Source organism: Clytia hemisphaerica, unplaced genomic scaffold, assembly GCF_902728285.1.
Source record: "Clytia hemisphaerica strain Z4C2 unplaced genomic scaffold, Clytia hemisphaerica genome assembly, whole genome shotgun sequence".
In the NCBI taxonomy this organism is placed as follows: domain Eukaryota; kingdom Metazoa; phylum Cnidaria; class Hydrozoa; order Leptothecata; family Clytiidae; genus Clytia; species Clytia hemisphaerica.
In genome coordinates, this window is record NW_027104233.1 from 514,498 (window position 1) to 539,424 (window position 24,927).

The 24,927-nt window shown below is 35.9% G+C and overlaps 1 protein-coding gene across 1 annotated transcript in view; it reads right to left on the reverse strand.

The window, feature by feature from the left end:
• The window catches only part of LOC136815986 (anaphase-promoting complex subunit 1-like), a 95,433-nt gene that overhangs the window by 50,048 nt on the left and 20,458 nt on the right, over positions 1–24,927 (reverse strand). Inside the window, exons 12-20 of the mRNA XM_067072408.1 lie at positions 18,347–18,409; positions 11,973–12,006; positions 9,686–9,741; positions 8,654–8,720; positions 2,379–2,560; positions 1,658–1,729; positions 1,342–1,433; positions 909–978; positions 443–510 (exon numbers count right to left, since the gene is read on the reverse strand). Coding sequence (XP_066928509.1) covers positions 443–510; positions 909–978; positions 1,342–1,433; positions 1,658–1,729; positions 2,379–2,560; positions 8,654–8,720; positions 9,686–9,741; positions 11,973–12,006; positions 18,347–18,409 — 704 coding nt within the window. The remainder of the gene's footprint in view (positions 1–442; positions 511–908; positions 979–1,341; positions 1,434–1,657; positions 1,730–2,378; positions 2,561–8,653; positions 8,721–9,685; positions 9,742–11,972; positions 12,007–18,346; positions 18,410–24,927) is intronic.

The following is a 24,927-nucleotide window of genomic DNA, read 5'->3' on the forward strand; positions in this document are numbered from 1 at the left end:
GGAATTCCATAGGGGTAGCTTTTTAAATCCTACTAAAATTCAGAATTCCAGAGGGGTTTAAATCTGAAATTGCCTGGAATTCTAGGGGGCTACAGCATTTCCAGCCAAAGAGGGATGGACCTCCTAAACGTTTTTTTCTGGAAAAACCCAATAAAAAAACTAGCACTATATCACGACGTTATCTGCTAACCGCTTAACAAGGTGGATAAATTCATTGAGCAAGATATTTCAAAAGGAAACTCACACTTGACGTATTATACAAGGCAATCTTGTCGGGCAACTTTTGGGAATCTCAAAGCAAAGTCAGGGAAAACATCACCTCAATGCAACGACTTCCCCGATGAAATGAAGTTTGTATCTTCCGATAAAATTGACACGTGTAAACCACCATTTAGCCTTAAAGTTTTATAAGAAAAAGTATACCAAATAAGTAGGTGCTTACTCAGAAAGATAATGTAGAAACTTTGCGAATTCCTCCAAGTTAGTGTTCAATGTGTTTAGCTTCAGTTCCTAAAATAATAGATAACGTATGCAGTTTCATTATCATAAGCTTATCTTTCGGACCCTTTCTTACACTTTCAAATTATCACAGGTAGAAAATACATCATTTCAATCGACCTATAAAATGGGCCTACAATGTTGTAGATCAGAATATAAAGTAGAATAGAGCGATGACCGAAAGGTTAAGGTGTCAAAGCCTTAATCCAGGGTTTTGCGGTACGAATTCCCGCTCCTTCTAATGCCCCGTTCAGTCTATATAGAAAGCCAAGCCTGCTGGCCGTGAAAACAATTGAAAAGCAGTCTGAAAGTTAAAGATTAATAGAGCTATCCACGTAAAATATTAACTCTATCTAACAAATAGGGAATCGTGGACTGAGAGAACTTCTCTAGAAAGCTTTTTAGCGTACCTCATACAAGTTGTGCCATAGTGAAAATGCTGCACAAATGTGGTTGAACAGTAGTGCATTTTTCTGTAAACTGAAAATAAAATAATTGGAAAAATTTCGATCTAATTATCTTGCAAGTTCCACATTTAAATTACACAAACCTTTAACACAATCGCAAATAAAAAAAGAAATCAAACACTTCGTAAAAAGGGGGGGGGGGAGGGGTGCAGAATTTTTTCAAAATATAATAACGGGGGTGGCTAATTGCCGCGAGGTGGTGTACAACTAAAAACCCCATAATATGGTAATTCTATATCAAAACCAGGCTCATAAATAAATAAACAAGGGTCCTAAGAAGTAAAAGGGGCTTATATGGACGTTTATTCTAAACTTTAGAGTACAAAGGATCTAGCCTCAAATAATTTCAAATGAAGAGGCTTCTTAGAGTTTGTACCTGATATCAGAAATGTATTTCTTTTCCATACTTTTACTTTCGTCGTCATCAACAAATTTGTTTGGCTTACACGACAACAAGTATTGCCAGTCCTTGTTATAGGGGGGAAGAAAGAAGAGAATTAAACAAAATTCATTTTACAAGAAGTATTGCTATGTGTAAAATGTGACATAACCACCGAGGTCAAGAGGGGTTTGTCATCCCCTTATGAAATCAGAATTGAAGAACGATAATTTGTCTTTAGTCTGTGACCTCGTTCTCTGACAGAATTGAACTTAGAAATTCATGAAATTTGATGAGAAGGAATTCAACTTACTTCGTAACCAGTATAAGAATCACTTTTCTTTGCTTTCTTCGGCTCTGGTGGAGCAGGACTTGATACATTCTCCTGAAAATCGAACAATTTATCATTAAAATTAGATATGCGGCATAGCTCAGAGATATGGGTTCATCCACGGTACATACTCAAAAAGATTCCAAATATTCAACCACCCAACGCCCCTTGTACTACAGTGCACAATAGAAATGATATCATTAAAGCAATAGACGTACGCTATTTCTAACCTCCCCTCTACAGCCTAGGATGTTATCACAATCGCCATCGAAATATTTGGCACAAAAGGGGAATTTCCTCAAAACTTTAAAACCGCAATTGATTTTTAATTGCTTTAAAGTACGGTTAGAAAATAGAGTTTTAACTCTGAGTTTTAACATTAGACTCAACACTTACGATCTTAGCCTCTCAGGATCTAAAAGCTCAAAATTATTTCAATATGGCTGAGAACATCGAAAAGATCTACTCGAACAAAGTGCATGTACTGAAATTGTAATTCTCGCCCGAGCCTTAAAATCTGAAAAACGTAATTGCCAATATTTTTCGGCGCTGATTGTTGTGCTAAATTTATGACCTGCCAGTTAAACTGTATTGGTACGAAACCCATTGCACCTAACACCTTCTTCAAATGACTACACCCCTTTAGGAAACTGACAGTTTCAAAGCAACCCCTAACGAAACATATTGAAAATTCAAGACTTACTTTGATGTTTTTAATAGAAGATTCAGGGAAACCAAGTAGTTTGATGGACACTTGGATGAAAACTTCCCATTCTGATTGATATGTTGTGTTCTCGTGGTGAAGTTGGCAATAATATCTAGCAGCCACAAGATTGAATTCATCGCTGGATAAGATGTCTTTCAGTGACTGAATGCAGGAAAGAACTACGAAACAAAATGGATGATAATGATTAATTACCGTTAAAGCAAGAATTCTTAAACCAGACCGACCACTTTAATCGAAACAATCAAACCAGCTTTTTAATCGAGCTTAATGGAACAGTTGAAGTTCAATTTAATTTGATTTAATCGATGAGTTCGACAAAAATCAATTGAACTAATCAAACATTTCTGAACGACTAATAATGATCAATTAAGTTTATTCAACGACTTGGTTTAACCCTATACTAACTGTTTACCATCTTTTTGTATAAGATTCCTATTTCCGCGCACTAAGATAATTTTGCCACTTTTCTAGCGGAAAAAGACCAAAACTTCGGGTAGTTGAAAAATAAGCTTCGGAGTTAGTTAGGCTCTCGGTAAACGCGAGATTTTCCGTACCTCTAGAAACAAATCCTTTCCAATCTCATGCTATTTATCCAGGGGGGAAATAGCAGAAAGATTCCGTTAGAATGACAAGAATCTCGGTGCAGAAATGGGAATTTTATACAAAACGACGGTACGAGGGCAGTACCGTAAAATTTTGACCGATGTCAAAAAGTATTGTGCCGAGCTTGCGTTCTTTGATCTGCACACTTAGTACAAATCGATCACGTCGTTTTGTTTATACCAACTATGGCCCTCTCACTCGAGTAATAACGACCAATATTAGTTGAACTTAAAAGCGGTTCGCTGAAGCTAACGCAACATAATTAGGAATAATTTACTCGAGTTTAATCGAAAATATTTCGCTGGTCCAACTTTTCGACATCTGAAAGAGCGTAATCGGTTCCCTTAGCAAACTTCTAACACCGCCACAACGGTTAATTTCAAACTATACGGTAAAATGGCCATTTTTCTAATTGCGCATGCGTATAAAATTGTTGAAATGATTTTTTAGGAGATTTAGCCTACCGTATTACTTCGAGTAAACGCCCCTTCTTTTAAACACACCCTCGAATAAACAACCCTCCTAAAATCTTAAAAATTTAATTATAATATAAGAGAAAAGAAGGAGTCTAGTGGTTGGTAGCGCTCCACTTGTTTGCAGGATATGTGAATTAGCAACTCACATTAGTAAAAAATTTGGTTAAAGAAGTTCACGCGTATTGATATAAATTTGTGTGTTTTTTGTTTGAAGTCCTCATTTCCTTCTTCTTTTCCTTTCATACGGCCACTCGGATACGGCACGCCGAACCGGGCTCTGGGCCAACTTTTCAAACTTTTCGATTATGCGTCTTTCTTTCTAAATCTTTTCTTTTCTAGATTGTGATTGCAACACTTTCTAACCTTTCGTTAGATGACGGGTGACTCTAGAGTAGCAGGGCAAGCTTACTCATGGCCACACCTGATGCCAGACTTTGGTCTTCATCTATCCGCTTTCCATTTATTTCTCAACTTTCTTTAAATTCACTTACCGGTTTTCTCTCCGCTAAATTTGTAGATTTATATTGATTGTTTGTCTATTGTAAGATTGTTTTTTTTGTGGGTTGTTACTTTTTGGTTCTTTGTTTTTATTTTGTTATTGTTGTTGGTTTTAAGGTTTGTCGCTGTTTTGTTTTGTTGGTTTTCAACTTTTGTCCTTGTTGCGTTAAGTTGGTGAAAATGATTTCTCGCTCTGTTTGAATGTTTTTGATTTTTAGTTTGACACGCGTTTTCTGAATTTTAATTAGCTTTTTCAGATAAAAACCTCTTTAATTTTTTTAATTAATTTGGTATGAAGCAGGTACCCAACCTCGAGACCAAAATATATTTTTTTAGAAAATTCAATACATTGTATCGAAAATGAACAAAAAAACAGTACGTGAAAAAATATCACGTGAAAGCGGATATAAAAGCAGAAAAAAATAAATCAAAATAGGTACAAAATGTCTTGTCTTGTCTTGTCTCGTAACGTCTTGTAGAAGAGCTCTAGTTTAGAGAGCCGCTTTTCTACTATACCTATTCTATTAGAGTCGGCAGAAAGTTGGCATTTAAAGTCTTTTTTTTGCATTGGCATCAAAAGAGTGAAAGTATTGACTTCCGAGAGCCTACTTTCCTGCCTACTCCACAGTGGCATAAAAGTCTTAACTAAAGCTTAGTTCAATTTCAGGAAAATATGCCAAGGTTTGTTTTACACGTCGTACCAAACATCAAGAGATGTGGCTTCAATTTTCTATGCTCTTTCAGCCATTGCTGCAGCATTTGGGAACACTTTCTGCTTGGTGGTGTTGTGGCAACCCTCCTTTCGATCCAAATCATACAAAATATTGTCTTCTCTAGCACTTAGGTAAGCTAAGCATAATCAACAATTTCACATATTATTTCACACTTAAGTTTAAGTAAGGCACGGTCAAAAAAGGGCAAATATGGTGTTATCTAAAACTAAGTAGGGGAATTTCAAATTCCATTTTAACAGTTAATAGTATTTTCTAGAGGAATTCAATTCCTGTATAGGAAGGTTTAGATAACGAAATTTTTCAAGACCGCGTCAAAAGATTTTACCATTGCAGTGGGTTTGCAATGGTAAACCAGTCCTCGTTTTTGGGGATTGGCGGGTCCAACCAAAATATTTTTAGCTTTACGATGCAGCATATCAAAGACCGACTATCATTCCTCTCCAAGTGAAAATTGGCCGGCTCCTTAGAGCTTTAGCGTGGGCAGCCGCCAATCCGCCTTCAGAATATCAGATAAGGTGGTGGGTGTCTTTGTCTTGTTCTATTTTTATTTTATTTTTGACGTTTTTGATTCTTACGCGAATAGAATTTATCGGTGACAAGGATCATTTTATTGTTACTTTATCTGTTTCTAGTGATTGCTGCACAGGGTATGTAGCACTTCCATTGGTATGTTGGATGATTCAAAATGGTTACCAAGTGAACGAGACAAAGTGCATCATTGAAGATATTTATTCCTTGACAGCGATCTGGATGGTCAGCGTTTCGTCGTGTTCCATTGTGTTTATTGCGTACGATCGATTTCTACTCATCACCAAGTTTGCTAATTACCACAACATTTTAACCAACCGCAAAGTCACACTCATCATTTCATCTTATTGGATCATCATCTTTTTTCTTGCCTTTGGAACCAACTACAATGTTTATTTTTACGTATGGTACAATTTCGCAGCCATTACTTTACCGATCATTTTCCTGTTTTGTAGTTATTTTTACATTTGGAAAGCGGTCAAGCAGAGTCGGCGAAGAGTTGAAACCAACACTGTCAGTGATCGACGTCAAACACAACGTCAAATCAAACTTGCCCACAAAGTCTCCATCATCATTGGATATCTCATCGCTCTCCTCCCGTCTCTCACTTTTGTCCTCCTGATTCGAATCAACAATTCAAATCCTGGCTTTTTATCACTTGATTTCATTACCAATACCTTTCTTGTTATCGCGTATATCGGTTTATCAAATAGTTGTGTCAATCCACTTGTTTATGTATGGGGCGACCCTGAATTTCGAAGAGCGTGCAGACAACTGTTAAGGAGGCGGTCAGCAAAGGTTGAAAACAAGCCTACTGACACAGACTCTACTGGAGTAGCAAATCCTTGATTGCTCATTGTATTTATTTGTAAACACGAGAGTCTATTACGATCGGATATCTTTCCCTTGTGGCGCAACATTGCATTGAATTCGCTTTTATTGACGTCACTTTTCTCTTCACTTTTTTCTTCAATAACTTAACATTTTCACCACAATTCTGAGTTCAACACCAGAGAAACCGACATCGGTAAGCTCTAGTTTAGACGGTCCACTTTTTGCCCTGCCTATTCTAATTGTGAATTAAAGAGGGCATAAAGTGGGCTGTCTAAAGTGATGCATAGCCCTCTTTTGACGTCAATGCGATGTCTTCTTTCAACCTTTTTGACGCAAAGAATTAAACTGCCCACATTGTGCCTACTCTTACAATTAGAATAGGCAGGGCAAAAGGTGAGCCGTCTAAACTAGAGCTAATGTCTTCTGACATTACATCGTAGACCAAACAGCTTGTTAGGTTGTTAATGAAGGAATATAAATCAACACAACATTGTAATGTACATCAATTGTTGAGCTGACCATAAAGTGACAATAAAAACAGCGAATTCAAAGTGAAAACTGTTTAAGTCTGTTTTATACTATATCATTATGCGCACCATTTTTTATACCTTATCGGCCCTTCTTACGCCGGCCCTTATTGGCGTTATTTTTAGGCTTGTGGCGTAATAAGGGCCGGTGTAAAAAGGGCCAAGATTTTGCAATTTCAAACTAAAAGCGACGTTAATTTTTTATCATTATTTCTCAATTTAAAAGATTACGTATGATTCGAAGACGAAAATTATTCATTGTTTTACTCCATTTTGAAACTTCAGTGAAATATTTAGTATATTCAAAAATCAGTGATTTTCGGAATTTTCAACATTTCAATGTAAATTTTAGTCATTAATTTACTAATTTGAAGCATAAGTAGCCATTTTTACAAATTTTGGCGTTATTAACGGCCCTAATTGGCGTAAGCCCATAATTAGGCTGTGACTTTAGAACGCCATGGCTGTGGCGTAATAAGGACCGGCGTAAAAGCGGCCGGCGTAAAAAGGGCCGATAAGGTAGTCTGAAGAATTAGCTACAACCTTGACATAAAACAAACATTATGTCGCTTAAATTTGACACTTATGTTCCTTTTGGGTCCAAGAACCGCCATCACAAGATACGCTAAAATATAATATGTAAGATTTAACTGGGAGCGAAATATCTTGTATTCTAACAAAAGCTTTAGAAAAAAATTGCCTGAGTTTCAAATGCTTATTTTATCCTAAATATTCAATAAATTACGGTTTAAACGATATATTTGACATTAAAAATCAATTTGTATTGGAAAAGTGTCAATTTTTTTGACACCTTACTGTCAGAAATATCATCATGCTCAAGGTGTGAAAATTTTTAGGTGTCAAATTTTTTTTTATATTGAAGCTAAATAAAAGTTAGGAATTTACAGCAGTCCCTGTCAAGGAGAAACTTTCTTGAAATACCTTCTACAATTTGAATCTCTCTGTATTTCGAACAAATATCATTCCCCGTTCGAATTAGCCATAGTCAACTGCACCTTTTAAAACCAACGGTCTTGTTTAACCCATCAAGTGCCATCACTGGCTTCATATGAGATCGCTAAATTTTACGGTCCTGTACCGGTAGGGTTGAACCTAGGAGCGCCGCTTCACATACCACCCTGTTTTTCTTTTACCCTATCAAAATAAAACACTTTCTGATTTTTGCACAATGATGCAAAATGGTAATGCCCAAAATGTGACGGAGCCTGATTTTCGGGAACAAAAATATTTTCCGGCCGAAAATGCCGGAAATATGCCGGAAAACTGTTTTTTTTTTGGGTTTTTTTTCGAGATTTCGTAATTAGTTTTTTCTGACTATTTGCAAAAAGATGCAAATTAGCAATGTTCAAAACATGGCCGATTCCGATTTTTGAGAAACCTTTTTTTCTGGCCGAAAATGTATTCAGTTTCTTATTCTACTTCCTTTTTCCATGTTCATTCTATATTTATCATAAGGTAGGTCCAATAATACAGTGTGCTTGTTATCTAAAAAATTATATGACTTTGGAACCACTAACACGACTCTAATGGTGAATCCGGTGTCAATTTTAACCAAATAATTACTTAAATAAATTAGGATTTCCATTCATATATTTCATTGCCATTTTTAAGAACAATTTTTAGAAATGTTTTCTTAAGAATTTCCAGTCGAATATAATACCATATAAATATAGGTAAAATATTGATAAATAATAAGCCATTCCCTTTCATTTTCAATATATTTTCTGTTTGCTGGAAATATTTCCTAGGAAACAAAGGGAAGCACCCCAGGGTAGGTTTCAACACTCCAATTAAAAACATCCAATACATTGTATTCGAAATTTAGAACACCATGATTTAATAGGATAATTAATTATTGTACTTTTAGCATTAATCATCTCTTACTACTTTGGCCTTAAAGCCATCAACTGTTTTTAAATTGTTCCTATTCTTTTACGTTTTCGAGCCTTGTTGCTTTATATGAAATTATTCTTATCTAAAAAGAGTGTATTTTGTAACTTTTTCAAAGAAATATGCGATGAAAAGCTTACCGAGATCTGATTGACACAGTGGTGGTATTTGGAGTCTTGCTGATCGCTCGCTATTGTTACAACATGACTATAAATAAAACACAGAAAAAAACGACTCTAATAGGTGCAATGCACTAGTTCCATAACAGATCTCGACATTGCTCATTGCTATAATAGGATGCGGTTAATGTAATGGTATTATCTGCTTGCTCAGCAAAAGATTTAAAAACCACGCTGCCTTTCGTCTAAATTCAAGAGCAAAGGAGGCCAGTCTCTGAGTAGAGTTGAACTCATGTAATTCGAATTCTCAAGGGACCGAGGATTTTGTTCGAGTTACATGAGTTTTCGTATTTTTGAAAAAAGTCTTTCCCAGGTTTACTTTTGAATAATGTTTTGTATTTTCGAGAATAATGAAATACTAAATTCATAATTTTTCAAAAAGTCTTTGATTGTTTCATTTTCGTTGTGACTTCTTTATGTTTTGCAAAAGCAGTGGACGAGCTCCAATCGAATGTAAAAAAGAAAAAATTCGATTTGCAGACAATAATTTGAACGTCAAAAACGTTTGATTGACAAAATGTCGAATTTGTCAGCTGCAAAAACTCAAAAAATTCGAAAATTCGACATACATGATTAAAATTTCTTGATGGGACCGGAAAATATGTTCGATTTACATGATTTTTCGAATTACATGGGTTCGAATTATAGGAGTTTTCGTGTAAGGTTATCAAGGGAAAGTCTGAGGGGACCACAGAATCTGTTCGAATTAAGTGAGTTTTCGAATTATAGGAGTTCGATTTACACGAGTTCAACTGTATATACTTTTGATGGGCGATAGATTCTGTTGCGATTGTTTTACTCTAGCCTACCAACATGTGCAGATCACCTTACGGAGTAAACATAATCTGCTCTGTGAAAACAATGCAAGTACCTTCTTCAAAAGCAATTTCAAGGTCCCGGCGGTGCCCAAAGCAAATTCATATCATTAAAACCTTTTAGTACAGACATTATAATTATAACATTAACAGCTTACAATTACTAATTAATACTTACGATATTAAATCCACCGTTTACAAATTGGTTCAGATTCAATGTACCCAGCTCCACACCTGTATACGTAGATTAAAATGTATTATTATTATCATTATTATTATTAGTCAGCCCAGGTGACTCTTCAAATCGGTTCGACGATTTTTTTCCAGCTGGTCGTTAAGACTTTAAGTTTTAATTCCGATTTCGGATTATTTTCGGGAAACAGGATTTCGGGATTACTTAGCGCGCGAAAATAATTTTTTCTTAGTAAGATAAAATAGGAAGAGAAAAACACATAACATAAAAAGAAGCGTATAATTAATAATAAGAAAAAAAGAAAAAAGATTCTTTTTTGCGTCATATTCAATATAGTCCGGCGGCGAAAAGGGCTTTTTTGCATCAACCTTTACAAATAGTAAATATGGGTTTTTATTTTATTTTCTCATTATATGGTCCCTTGGGACCCCAATACCGGTTTTTGCCAAGCTGGCAAAGCTAAGGAATTTTTTTTATGGGGGCTTGAAGGGGGTAGGGTCATTTTAGCCTGGGGGTTTTTAGAAAGTCGATTTCGAAGTTCTTATTTAGCTAAAACTGATTGCACCATCAGATAGAGCTTGAAGAGTAGATCTCCAGAATGGGGTCATTTGTCTCATTTGGCGGACTTAGGCCCCCGGAATTGGCTGATACGTCTTCAAAAATGCAATATTTTATGCTGACGTCAGCATTTTTGAGAGAATTTCCAGCGAAAGATAGCACTTTTAACAGATGCGTTTCGAAGAGTACTATCGATTAGAGGGGTCATTTATAGGGTTTCCTAGGCTAGATCATGAGATATTTGAGTTTGAAATTTTGCTGACTCAGCAAGGGCCAAAAACGTTGAAAAACGCTGAGTCAGCAAAATTTCAAACTCAAATATCTCATGATCTAGCCTAGGAAACCCTATAAATGACCCCTCTAATCGATAGTACTCTTCGAGACACATCTGTTAAAACTGGTATCTTTCGCTGAAAATGTTCTCAAAAATGCTGACGTCGGCACAAAATATTGCATTTTTGAAGACGTATCGGCCAATTCCGGGGGACTAAGTCCACTAAATGAGACAAATGACCCCATTCTGGAGATCTACTCTTCAAGCTCTATCTGATGGCACAATCAGTTTTAGCTAAATAAGAACTTCAAAAATCGACTTTCTAAGAACCCCCAGGCTAAAATGACCCTACCCCCTACAAGCCCCCATAAGAAATTTTCCCCAGCTTTGCCAGCTTGGCAAAAACTGGTATTGGGGTCACAAGGGACCATATGATGGGAAAATAAAATAAAAACCCATATTTACTAATAGTAAGGGTGATCCTGGATCGCCGCCGGACTAATAGTTAATAAAAGATACTTTTGTATTGGAAATAAAGAAAGAGAACTAATTATAAAGAAAGTGAGTATTAAAGAAATTACTTTTCTTTGAATAATGTTAAGTTGTATACTACTTGTGGAAATTCTTCTATTTGGGTATTTTATTTTATTGTCATGACAAGAGACCCGTCGAGTGTTTTTTATAATCTGATATCTCTGATATACACTAGACAGGTTCGAGCTGTGAGTCCAATTTTGGACTCACATTTTTATAACAGTTGAACAAGCGCAGGACTCACTCACTGAATAAAAATGAGTAAACGAGTGGACAATAAAAAATCGTGCTTTTTTCTGAGGCAGTTTGAAAAGAGAAACTAAAATAAGCTTTCATTGGCTAATTCATCAACTGTCATTTTGAGGAGCGAAATTCAAATTCAAAACAGCAATGGAATAAATTTGTTTCACCGACTTCTGCTTTGGACGGATCCCACTATGCACCACTACTTTTTCGTCTGAACGTTTCAAGCAAATAGATACGCTCTTTCAAGCTTTTCAGATTTTAACAAAGCTAGATTTATTATTTATACTTCTAAGCCTTTTGGGCTGACTTTCCAGCGCAGCTGGTTTATTTGTATATTTCATTCCACATCCTATCTCCGGTTAGAACATTTGCCTGAATATAAGACGTAAATATCCAAATTAGACCATCGATAGCTCCTATTCTAATAACTCGGTTATAACTCAAGTACATTGGTTACCTTTAAAAATGTGTAAAATTCATTATGTGTGCAGAATGAACAAAATAATGCAAGAATTTGGCAACAGTCAAGGGCATTATTTTACAACTAGAGTAATAGTCTCTCTTGTTTAGCGCTGAATAAAAAGAGCACCGAACACCAAAAAATATTTAACAAATTCTCCACAACAAAAAAGGTTTACTAATAACATTGTAGCAACATACCTTGTAAAGGTTCGGGCAAGCAGACAGACATGATCTAAAACAAAAAACAATAATCAGCGACGCAAACACTGCCATCTTGAACGCGACTAAGAGATCCGGTTTACTGAAGAGAATTGTTAATGAGTAATTCCATTTACAACTTTTTAACATTAAAGTTAAAATAGAGGATATGATGCGAGAAACGTGTAAACCCATTTTTTGATACCATTTTCATATCTCAACTTTGAAAGGAAATTAATGGGCAAAATGTCGGAAGGTTTGACTTAGGACCGCAGCGTTTAATCCCGGGGGGGGGGGTTCTTAGGCAAAAATGAATGATGGGTATGTGCGGACAGTAAGGGTCGGTTTTTTCACCTTTCAAAGTCTCTCTAAGGGTTGGAAAAATCAGAAAGTCTCAAATTAGTCTTTCTAAGGGTTGGAAAATTCAAGATTTTAAAGAATTTTTTTAATTTCCAGAGAAAAAATTGTAATAAAGTCCCTCTATGGGTATGACTTTTTTCAAAAATCGAAAAAAAAAATTCAAAAAGTCTCTCTAAGGGTCACCTTTTCAGCAAAAATCAGTCTCGTCGGTGTTCGGAGGTCCTGTCCGCACATACCCCTCATTCGCCAACCCTAGTACCCCCCTACGGGCGTTTAATTGACCTAATACCTCAAACCAAATGATAGGTTCGATAAATTCTGCTTATCTCTAAAAGAAGAGAATGGAGTGATACCCTCTCCCACACGAGCAAATGTACACCCCCGATTTTTCGCATCACTCGTGAGGTGCCAGAACTGTGAAATAGTCCAGCAAAATGAATCAGGGCTAACCGAATCCCTTATAAATTATAAGTAATTACGTAGTGCGACTCTTTTGGCAAACGCATGCGCGTAAGCAAAATTTACAAAATTTCAATGATATGCGGGCCCAAAAAATGAAATTCAGTTTTTTTTCACGATTTTTTTCGTCTAGCCGCTATTCCACCATGTTTAGCCTCTGGAATGTTTCAGCTTTGAAAATTTCGTGAAAATTAGCGTTTTTAAGAAGAAGTCGTTGCAGTGTCAATCTTTTGCAAATTTAAAAACCCACTTTCCCTTGGACAAAGCAAAAGGACCACCATCAAACTTACGACCAATCGTTCTACTTTCATCACTACGAAAAATCCTTGCAGCTTGCATTATCAACCGAATCAGAGACCGACTTGACGCAGAAATACCACTCTCTCAAGCAGCCTACCGAGCGAACAGATCCATAACCGAGCACGTCTTCGCGGCAAAACTTGTAATTGAACGGACTATAACATCAAAATGTGAAGCCGTTCACTTAATACTTCTTGATATGAGCAAAGCGTTCGACAGTCTTAATAGAAACAAACTGCTGCATGACTTGCAATCTACCATCTCACCAGACGAACTCCACATTATCGCAGTCCTCCTTAATGTATCGCTCAGTGTCGAATACCACCAAACTCTAAGCTCTGAGTTCGCAACTGACACCGGAGCACCACAAGGAGACTGTGTAAGTGCTAACGAATTTACGTACTACCTAGCAAAAGCACTACACCCGCTGAAAAACCACCAAATACCCAACCATCCTGATGCACTTCCTACTGTACCATCCATTCCTGCTGACCATCTAACAGACCACAATTACGCCATTGTCACAGAAAAAGAACAAATCGATATTGAAATGGAGTATGCTGACGATATCGGGAAAGTAACTTCAGACTATCGCGCACTGCAAAAGTTTAAGCAGACCGTCCCAACAGAACTAGAAAAACGAGATCTAGTAATAAATCAGGACAAAACGGAACAATTTACCATCACAAGAAATAACAACGAATGGAAAAAGTGCAAATATCTCGGCAGTATGCTTGATACATCAGAAGACATCAAAAGAAGAAAAGGAATATCGATTTCAGCTGCCAACAAATTACGAACGTTGTTCTGTCATAAAAAGTTGACTACACAAACAAAAATGTCAGCATTCACAACCTACATCGAACCGATATTCCTGTATAACTGCGAGCTGTGGAGTTTAACAACCTGCCAAGCCGAAAATTCCATTGATGCATTCCAAAGAAGATTGTTGCGAACTTTCGTGCTAAATGTGAGATGGCCAGAAATCGTGAAGAATGCCGAAGTGTATCAAAAGACCAACGCGGTAAAGTGGAGCAAACGTATCAAAAGTAGAAGACTGAAGTGGCTGGGAACTGTATTACGAGCAAATAGTTCAACACCTATGAAAAAAGCACTCGAATATGCCAACACTAAATACCAAAGACCGCGAGGGAAACCAACTACAACTTGGCTCAGTGTTGTCAAAAATGATCTTAAAACATTAAATATTGAATGGGACGACGCAATAGAAATTGCAAAAAACACTAAGGAGTGGAACATTATCATAAATCGTTGATTATTATACAACTTTTTTCTACTGCTTCTTTTCGATAGTTATCGACAAAGCTGATAATGCCTCAATTCCTTTCGTCGGGAGATATTTTATTATATATTTTTATTCTTTGTACCTACCGGTAATGTAATCGTTTTTTACGGAAAGACCGAATTGAAAAATTTCCCTTGGAAAAAATTGACGTTTTTTAGTTTTTTGGGACCCTTGGGGCATAAGGTACCTGTTGACCGCAAAAATTTCAAAATTCGCGAATTGACCGTTGACAACATTAGGGGTAAAGGGACCCACTGACGTCACGGGTTTGGGAAAAACTTCAAAATGCGATATCTCGTGTTTGAAGAGGAGTTGGGAGGTCGTTGACCCCTCATTCTATCAGGAATTTTATGGGGAATGAGATGAGAGGGTTTATAAGGCTTGAGTAGGACTTTCAAATTTGGCTGAATTTTTAGCCATTTTCAGCTGATGACGTCATCAAAATAGAAAACATGCGATATCTCGAGTTTGAAGAAGAGTGGAGAGGTCGTTGACCCCTCATTAGATCGAGAACTTTATGGGGAATGAGATGGGAAGGTTTATAAGGCTTGAGTAGGATTTTATAATTTGGCTGAATTTTTAGCCATTTTCAGCTGATGACGTCATTTAAAACAAAAAATGCGATAACTCGAGATTGGAAAGGAATTGGGAGTTCGTTGACCCCTCATTAGATCGAGAACTTTATGGGGAATGAGATGGGAAGGTTTATAAGGCTTGAGTAGGATTTTAAAATTTGGCTGAATTTTTAGCCATTTTCAGCTGATGACGTCATTTAAAACAAAAAATGCGATAACTCGAGATTGGAAAGGAATTGGGAGTTCGTTGACCCCTCATTCGGGATTTTATGGGGTTTGAGATGGGATTGGAAAGGAGTTTGGAAATGGCTAACCCTCTTTAGATCGGAAAATTTATCGAGAATGCAATGAGAGAGGGGTGTTATGAGAACTTAGGACGACTTTAAATAGTCGAACGTGCGCGACGCACTGGGCTCAACTTCAGTGGCTTCAAATTATTCATAGGCCCAATTGTAGACCCCCAGATATTCACCCAATGAACAAGTGTGCCAAATTTCAACCACATCCGACCATTTTGGAGGCCTGTATAGGCTGCTCCAAAGCTTTAGCCTCGTTTTGGCAAAAAACTCGTCCCCATAACCCAAAAATCAGAATTTTTGAAAAATGCAAAAACCACACCCAGATATTCACCCAAGGAACAAGTGTGCAAAATTTCAGCCAAATTGAGACCATTTTGGAGGCCTGTAGGCTGCTCCAAAGTTTTAGCCTCGTTTTAGCAAAAAACTCGTCCCAGGCCCCAAAAATCAAAATTTTTGAAAAATGAAAAAAACACCCCCAGATATTCACCCAAGGAACAAGTGTGCCAAATTTCAGCCAAATCGAATAATTTTTGAAGTCTCCAGGCTGCCCCAAAGTTTTGGGACATACACACACACACACACAGACACACACACAGACACACACAGACACACATTCTCAGATTCTAACTCAACTGAAGTTGAGAATAAAAATTGGTTAACATTTGGGTCAGCAGCGTGAGAAAATCAAAACAAAACAACCGAAGAGAACTGATCTCTCGGAATAAATAATGGAAAAACGTTAAAAAACTATTTTTTGATGAGCTCTTACTCCATTCAACGATGTAAAAATAATAGATAACCAACTTGCCTTGATTCTCAAAAAACATCCGTGTTACGGTTGTAAAAATATTAATGACATTTTGCATCGTAAAAAGTGCAATTAAATAAAAACTTGCTTCATTTGCAACCTTCTATTGGACAGAATCGATCACGTGATGTATATTTTTCCAAAATTTGGGTTAGAAAAAGTGTATTTTCCTATAGGCAGCCTCACAGAAGGAATTTTTTAATTAGATATTATTGTTCTATAAACATTCATCTGTTTATTTTGTATCAGGCAACCTTCATGCACTTTTCATTCGTGAGATATCGCACTTCAAATCACACATATATTTTTCAGATAACATCATTTTATGAGCGTTTATTTATCCAGATGAAGATTAAGTGGTATCAGGCCGATCCGTAGTCAATTTGTCTAAAGATTGGTACCTTTATCTTTTGAAAACAATTCCAAAATTTGCAGTAAATAACAATTCAAATTTTCTATCAATTCAGTGGATATCAAAAAGTGTGTCAAAATCTAGCTAAAAGCATAACACGCACTGCACACAGAGCTTTTTAAAGGAGTGCTCATTTCAATAGGAAAACAATGGTTGTTCTCTTGGGAGAAGTGCCGTCTAGAGGTAGTTGGTTATCTATTATTTTTACATCGTTGCTCCATTCTTTCCAAAAAGTCAGTGAAATTAAATCTGATGAAATATGAAGAAATTATTACAAAACTACTCGACACACACGTGACACAACCCAAAGCATATAAATTCAGCTTTTGGCATTTTCGTTCGTGAAAACCAAACAGTTTTTTTATCAATACAATGCATGCATAAAAACTTGAAATTCTTTAATACTTGTCAAGAATATTTTCCATAACAAAACGAGGGAAATTCAATGCCTTTGGATTAAACCATGTAACGAGGGATTTTTGTAAACGGTCTCTCGTGTCTCCTCCCAGCCAATTCTCCACAAAACTGTGTCTTTTCAGCATCAATTCTTCAACAACTTCGAAAATTCGACACGTTTACAGCTTGACGATAAAGTTGAAAGTTGAGAAGTTCCCCATTTATTTTTTGTGGCAAAAATGTTGTTACAGACCATTTATAGCTATTTAAACCAGTATGCAAATTTCTCTCATCCATGCATCGAAACAAAAACATCAAAAAGTGTTATCAATCTGATAGAGAAACGCGATGATGAAGAATCTTATCTCAATCGAAAAAATACAATACATCTTCTTTTTCTACGTATAATGATAATTTCACATCTCTGAAAAAGCTGCTGCATTTATTTTGAAGCCTCTGGATCAAAAAAGATGTTTATTTATTTTGATGTGCATATTTTCAGCGGGAATGTTTTTGTTCGAATCTAACGTTCGAATCTAACAAGATTTTCGAACAAAAACATTCGAAATTTTAGAGACCCGGAATTTCCGAGTTATTCTTTCCATCCAAGCAGATCCAAGTTAAAAAGCCGAGAAATCACGAGTTATAACGTGATTTTACATTTCATAAATAGGTTTATTTTGCTCCCTTTAACTTTATTTACATTTTTTGACTTTGGAATTTTTGGTTCTTTTAACTGTCCGAGTTATTTTTCATTTTGTAACTCGTGAATTTTTACTTCCTTTAGCTTTACGAGTTATTTTTTATTTTCTGACTCGGTGAATTGTGCCTCCTTTAACTATCCGAGTTATTTTCCCTTTTTTAACTCGGGACTTGTTGCTTCCTTTAACTTTCTGTAAATAGATTTATGCCATCATCACAGTATTCGCATTATTTCGAGTTTTGATCCCTTTTAAGTTGTGATTTTTAATTTAGATTTATGGAATTTTAGATTTTCGGAATTTCATTGGGATTTGGGATTTTCGGAAAAAAAGTACGATATTCTTTTGAGCAGCGGATTGATATGATAGCCTCTACCACCTCTTTTTACATAACTAGTGGGCTTGGGGCGTCGGGGGCGTCTACCCGGCGTCTATAGATAGAATCCCTTTCGCTTTGCGAACACGAGACTCGTTCTCCGTGCGTAACCCCTTTTACGATTGATATTGTCCTAAGCATTTCAAAATCTCTAGAAATGACTCCTTGCAGGCTTCTGATGTTGAAAATCTATTGTATACCAGTTAAAAGTCATAAAAAACGTGTGAAGAATCTCCCAGTAAGGCTAAAGAAATTGAGAATTTTACTTGCACTACCATAAAAAGGTCTTCCACATTCAAATTATCTCAAACTGTATAATTATCCCTTTAGATATCTCCTCCAAACACTAGTCCTTTAAGTAAGAAAAAGCAACTGCACGTACCTTTTGTTTGCCAGTGTAAAGATGGAGGTTTTGAGACAAATCCATGACATACATCTTCAAAGGCTGTTTGTGAGAGAAAGGTAAAGCTGGTGAGGGTTAACATTAAAAACGTGTTTGTTAGATCAATTTACTTTCATCAAGTTAAGATGCTATAATTTTAGGCTAACTGGAAAACAAAAAAAACCATTATCCAAGAAAACAAGAAAGTTCAAAGTCTCCTTCGAACGAAAGACAACAAGCGCTTTGATTCTTTTTTCTTAGTAGGGAAAGTAGAAGATTTCAAAAATCTTAAGATTGACAAGTACCAAGATATTGATGATTTGACACTTGGTAGATATTGATAAATGGTGATGATTTACAAAATTTAAAATTTAAAATTTAAAAGATTCCCAAAATGGTACTTGATGCCTCTCTGCTTGATGCTCAGCAATTAAGAGAAGGATCAACGGTAAGTGGAGCAATTCAGGGAGAAAGAGAGGCGCCCTCCCCTACCTTTGGGTAGATAGCTATCGAAAGAGGATCCTTCGGTTCGTCTTCGACTGCGGTCACAAACTTGATTACTTATATATGGGCTCAAAAAAAATGAGAAAAGCGTAAAGAACGACTAGCATCTGATTCGTATTATGGAAGAGAGAAAGACTATGGGTACTTTCTACTTTCTACTTTTTATCCATGGAGTTTACAATAAAGGAGGTCCTTTCCCCTGAATGCTTTACAGGGGGGTCAGTGTACAAGAAGGCGGCATGTATGTGTACTACAAGGTATTTTTCAAAACTTGACACCCACCCACCCCTGAAGCACACCATACTACATGGAAAAATCCTTAAACTACCCCATACCCCCTATTTACTACCGGGTAGTACCTGGAATAAAACCAAAACCACCCCATACCCCCCATTTACTACCGGGCGCTACCCAGAAAAATCCGGAAAATCAAGAAACTTTTTTTCCGAAAATCGGAAAATCGGGTAAACTTTTTTCCAAAAATCGGAAAAACAGGAAAAAATTTTCTCAAAAATCCAAAATGCGTGAGAAATCAAACTTTTCAAAAATTACGCGAGACCATGTGGAAATGCATGAGTGTCACACCCAATGCGTGAGAGTTGGCACCAATGTTCGAATATTTACATCGACTCGATAAACCTTCATTTCAGTGGGATCTAGTAGGATTTCAATTCATTCCAAGAAGTTTGGAAGAATGATCTTGGACAAACTTGGCTTGATCAATTTATAATAGAACAACTTTATATTTCTATTTTAGCAGATCGATTTTGGACCCAACACCCCAATTATAGTACACAGGTAGTACATGACAAATTTTTTTCTCAAACACCCACCCACCCCAGGATACATGCCACCTTCTGGTACACTGACCCCCCCCTGTGCTTTATAATGCTCGAGTCTTCCGGCCTTTTAAAGTGAATTGAATATAATACAATTTCGCAAGACTTACTTTTTGAAACATTTCTCAAATAAAAAAATTGATAAACTGGACTACGAGAAACTGGAACTTTCCAATCTCCTTAAGTAAAAAGGCTAACATTTAGTATAGTCGTATTGGGTTTTTAAGATAGGTGTCCACTGGAATAATAAGTTCGTCGCGAATTTGTCTTTCGCAAAAAATAAATCTCGTCAAATGTCTGGAATTAAAAACCTATTGTTTAATTTGCGAAAGGGCAAAAATAAATAAGCGATGAAAATTAATTTCATCGTTTCATTTCTACATCGTTTATCATTATATATTTAATCGCAAAAAGGATTTTTTTAATTCCATATGCCTGGATTAATTTTTTGTTAACATGGATTTGTGAGGAATATTTTTTTTCAGTGGACACCCACAATCTCCCTCGAAATATATTGAGATTTTAGTGTACTTTAACGTTTTTCAGAATTTAAAGTTCGGGCGAGAATTGCTATTTTAGCACTTCCACTTTCTTCCATTGAATATTTGGTCAGCCCCAGCTGAACATTCATTTCGGCGTTTTCCATCCGACGCTTAAGATAACAAGAAAAATTCTTTTCACTTTCGTTTTGTCGCTAACATGTTGCCAGATTAAATTCCGCTGTATCTACCACGCGAAATTTCAAGTTTGTTACGCTCACCCATTTAGAAGCCGTAGCGTGGTTGGCGAGAACAAATTTATAATCTCAGGTAAATTTTTATTTTAATGTTATGAGAAAATAGTATTTCATCATGGCGTTTGATTTTACTATTTAGGAACATCGCTTCTGACCGTAATATAAATTCTCGTAAGATAACAACCTCAGGTAAATTTTTATTTTAATGTTATGAGAAAATAGCAATTCATCGTGGCGTTCGATTTTATTATTTAGGAACAGCGTTTCTGATCGTAATATAAATTCTCGTAAGATAACCTTCGTTGTTTTCTGAGAGATAATTTCATCATGGTCATCATGTCCTTTCCGAATATTGCATCATCGAAAGGACACGTAATCTGAAATGGCATCTTTCTACACTCCAAGGAAAAAGTCCAAAATGGCTGATAACCCTGGTAAGCCCCAATCTTGTCTTTCGGTCTGCAGAGAAGGCATTTTGAAAAGAAAAAAGCATGATTATTCTTCTATCTATATTTTAGTATCAAAAGATCCTAGGATCCATTATCAATAATTTACAAAACTTAAATATTAAAATAAAAATAATATGCCTAAAATGACTAACAAAGTAGCTAAAGTTTGATTTCCAAGACCAAGAGCAGATTGAGACCCCAAAACCCTCTTACTTTGGAAAAAAAAAGGCCCTAAAATGTTGCAGCGTCAAAAACCAGGTCCTAAAGTGTTGCAAAACGTACATTAGGTCATTCCAGATAAAAAAGAATCACTTTTTGTCATACTTATAAATTTTTACTGTTCAAAATTTTTCCAAAAAGTGCCAAAAAATCACGCCCATTTTGCAGCACTGAAATTATGATACTTCCCAAACTGTACTCTGCAAACTAATCCATGTTTTTATGTCAATGACGTGGATCAAACAATAAGGCGGCCATTGAAAAATTGTTCTGTTCGTGTCTCCTGCCCGCATCATATTTTTTACTGATTTTCCAGTGCGAAGATGCGGAAAAAATCTAGGAAAAATCCAGAAGAAACAGCTTAGTTCTTCAAATGTGTTACTTTTTCTTTGGGGGAGAGGGTTTTTTCCGCCCGCCCGCCCGCCCGCCCGCATCTATTTTTAAGTCCTCCTGCGACGCGAACAGAACTATTTTTCGATGGTGGCCTAAACTGGGAGTAGCCAATTGAAATTTTGTTTTATAGTTTTGGGACCGATTTCTTTCTCACTGTTTCGTCCTATTTACATTACATATATTTTATTTTCTTACAGGCGACATCGAAATCACTGGATATGTAAATTATGTTGGCCCGCGAAAGACCAGTTATTTTGAGGTTTATTTATGTGATGAAACAAAAGAAACCAGAATAGTGGTTTTCTACCTTGATAAGCATGAACCACTCAAAGATGCGCTATGGAAAGGAGTTACGCTGACTCAGCTGAAAAAATCGACTTCCAATGCCAATGATCTTTTGTTTTCCAAAGACACAAAAGTTATTATGACAACTCCACCCTATGAATACAACAAAAACATTGAAAATAACATCACATTGATTAAAACTGCTATTGAAGAATTGCCGTTATATAGTAGAGTAAATGTTAAAGCTGCTGTTGTTGGGATGGAACCACCCGGCATGTCGAAAGAACTTTTGCCATTTCAAGTATTACTAGTTACAGATGATTCACTTAATGGCGGTGATACACATCGATTAACCGTATATGATGATTTAGTTGGTACATTTTCACCAAAGAAATGTTACAAATTCACATACATCACAGTAAGTTTGTTTGATAACCGAAGAATTCTGAAAGGATCAGATAGAACCATTGTCACAAATTTACCAAACGGTTCCATCCAATTACCAGCTGTTCAAACTCTGAAGTTAAAGGGATACATATCTGGAATCAAGTTGTCATCGCTACAGAAAATGTCTGTTTGTCCTAGCTGCCAAAGTCGAGTAGAACTGAAGAGCTCGTTTGCGTCCTGTCTGAAATGTGACGAAGCCAAATCCTTGACAGATCTGTTAACAGTGTCACTTGTACAATTTACCTTGAAAGATTTGAACAATCAATGTTATCCTTTGATATGTGATCATACTCTATTAAAGCCTCTTTGTAGTGTCAGTATTGACAACACAGAAGTATCATTGCGTGAATTAATCAATTTAAAAGTCGCAGTCGAAGTGAAGAAAAAGTCAAACGAAGTCTTGGCAATCCAAAAGATCGGTGATACTGATAGTGAACAACCAGAGAAAGCTGAAAGCAGCGAGCAGTCATCAGATGAATTTGATTCAACAACCAAATAACATTTGGATTGATCATGTGTAAAAGCATTTATGATTTATTTTTTTGAGTTTTTATTTACTTTTTAAAAAACTTTCTAAAATGATAGATATTTTTTCCTGTTATGTCACTGTTTGGTTCAGGTTTTGTTTTGACAAATATTTCGTATTAGCAAAAGGCAGTAGTTTGAGAAATCCTCAAAATTTATAACAGCTAAGGACTCATGTTATCTAAAATTCTTTGTTTTACCATTTCTTTTTGTTTATTTTGATAAGCATAGACCAATGACTAAGACTTTGCCTGTTTTTATGTAAAAAGTCATAAGTAATATATTAGGTTGTTTGATATTTTTTTACTTTGTTATACTACTGGTTAGTTTAACATAGCGTTTTTTTGATTTTGTTGCTTAACCTTTTGTTTGTTTGTGATGTTTTCAAAAAGACTTTCTAGTTCTGTTTTGTCAAGTTTTTTTTTCTTGCATAATTAAAATCATAATCAGAGCCTTGAAAACAGGACAGTCAACTGGAAAAAAGAGATTTACCACCTTTCTTAGTTTTTTTAATAAGCATGGACCAAAGCCCCTTTTTATGTAAATAGCCTTTAGTAATATATTAGGATATTTGATATTTTTTTTACTTTGTTACAATTTTTAGTAATGTATACTTCTGAAAACTTTATAAGGCTTTTAAGCCCAAAAATGTATGCATCTTGCTCGTTTTTTTCCTTTCAATCAGTTGCTGTAGCTTTACCTCCCTGATAGCTCTCCTCTGTTATCGAAACCCTAAAATTCTTGACTCATTTTTCCTATCGGAAACATCTGAAAAAGCTTGTTCCTGAAAACACTGTACTTATGCTTATCTTTACAAAAAGTTGGTCAACTTTCCAAGGCGCCAAAATTTCGAAAAATATACCACCAGACCACTTAAAAACACAGAAATCGCTAGATTCTATGGCGCGCGAAAGCGCTATAAAATACTATCGTTTTTATAATACTATGTTTTCAAAAATAATACTATCTTTTTTAGTGTAATACTATCTTTTCTAATATAATACTATCTTTTCTAATAAATAATACTATCTTCTTCTAATAAATAATAGTATCTTTTCAAATATATAATACTCGTAAAAGTCGAGTTAATAAGTTTGAGTTGAAAAACTCGAGTTCGAGTTATAAGCTGCATGTATTTTGTGACGTCACAAATATACCATCTGTACCATTTTAACGTCATCTTACAATTTCCCAACTCGAAAATGTAAGCTAAAGACAAATTGACGGGTTAAAAAGGAGGTCTGACTGCCGCCGTGTCAAAAATGTGATGACGTTGCAAGACGTTTGCAGTTTTTTATATCATTAAGCAAAAGAATAAAACGCGCGTAACGTCAGTTGATTGTCAGGGCGATTTTGAAAATTGGAGCCTCTAGATGGTCTAAAAACGCATCAAAATAGCTTAATAGTTGTGATATAGGAAGAAAAAAATATTATTAAATTCGGTTTTTCCAGAAAACCACTTTTGAAAAAACTATTGGGGGACATTGCCCCCCCTTCTTGCCCCCCGGTTGCTACGGCACTGCTCTCAACTTTTTCGTAACTCTACTTTTGTAACTCGACTTTTCTGAGCCTCGAAAAGATAGCAATAAGTTAAAAAAAAGAAAGTAATAAATTTCAAAAAAAAGATAGTATTATATTTGAAAAGATAGTATTATATTTGAAAAGAAAGTATTATATTTGAAAAGATAGTATTATATTTGAAACGATAGTATTATATTTGAAAAGAAAGTATTATATTTGAAAAGATAGTATTATATTTGAAACGATAGTATTATATTTGAAAAGATAGTATTATATTTGAAGAAGATAGTATTATATTTGAAGAAGATAGTATTATATTTGAAGAAGATAGTATTATAAAAATGATAGTATTTTATAGCGCTTTCGCGCGCCATAAGATTCAATCCGTCGAAAAAAATACCGCGCACTTGGATTTCAAAGTTTTCTTCCGACACGCTGAAAGTCGGGAAAATTTTCACCGGCGTCGCCATTCAACTACGAAATAGCGAGGTTAAGCAAAAGGCTATTTATGATGTGAAAATATGTATCTATACATAACCTGTAGACACCCACCTTATAAACCGGCCTGTTTTGTTGAGTCGAGAGTCGGCTTTTTTCAGGGTCCATGGCAAGGGTCAATTTGCATCAGCCATTTTACCTCCCTAGTAACTCGCCACTACTTTT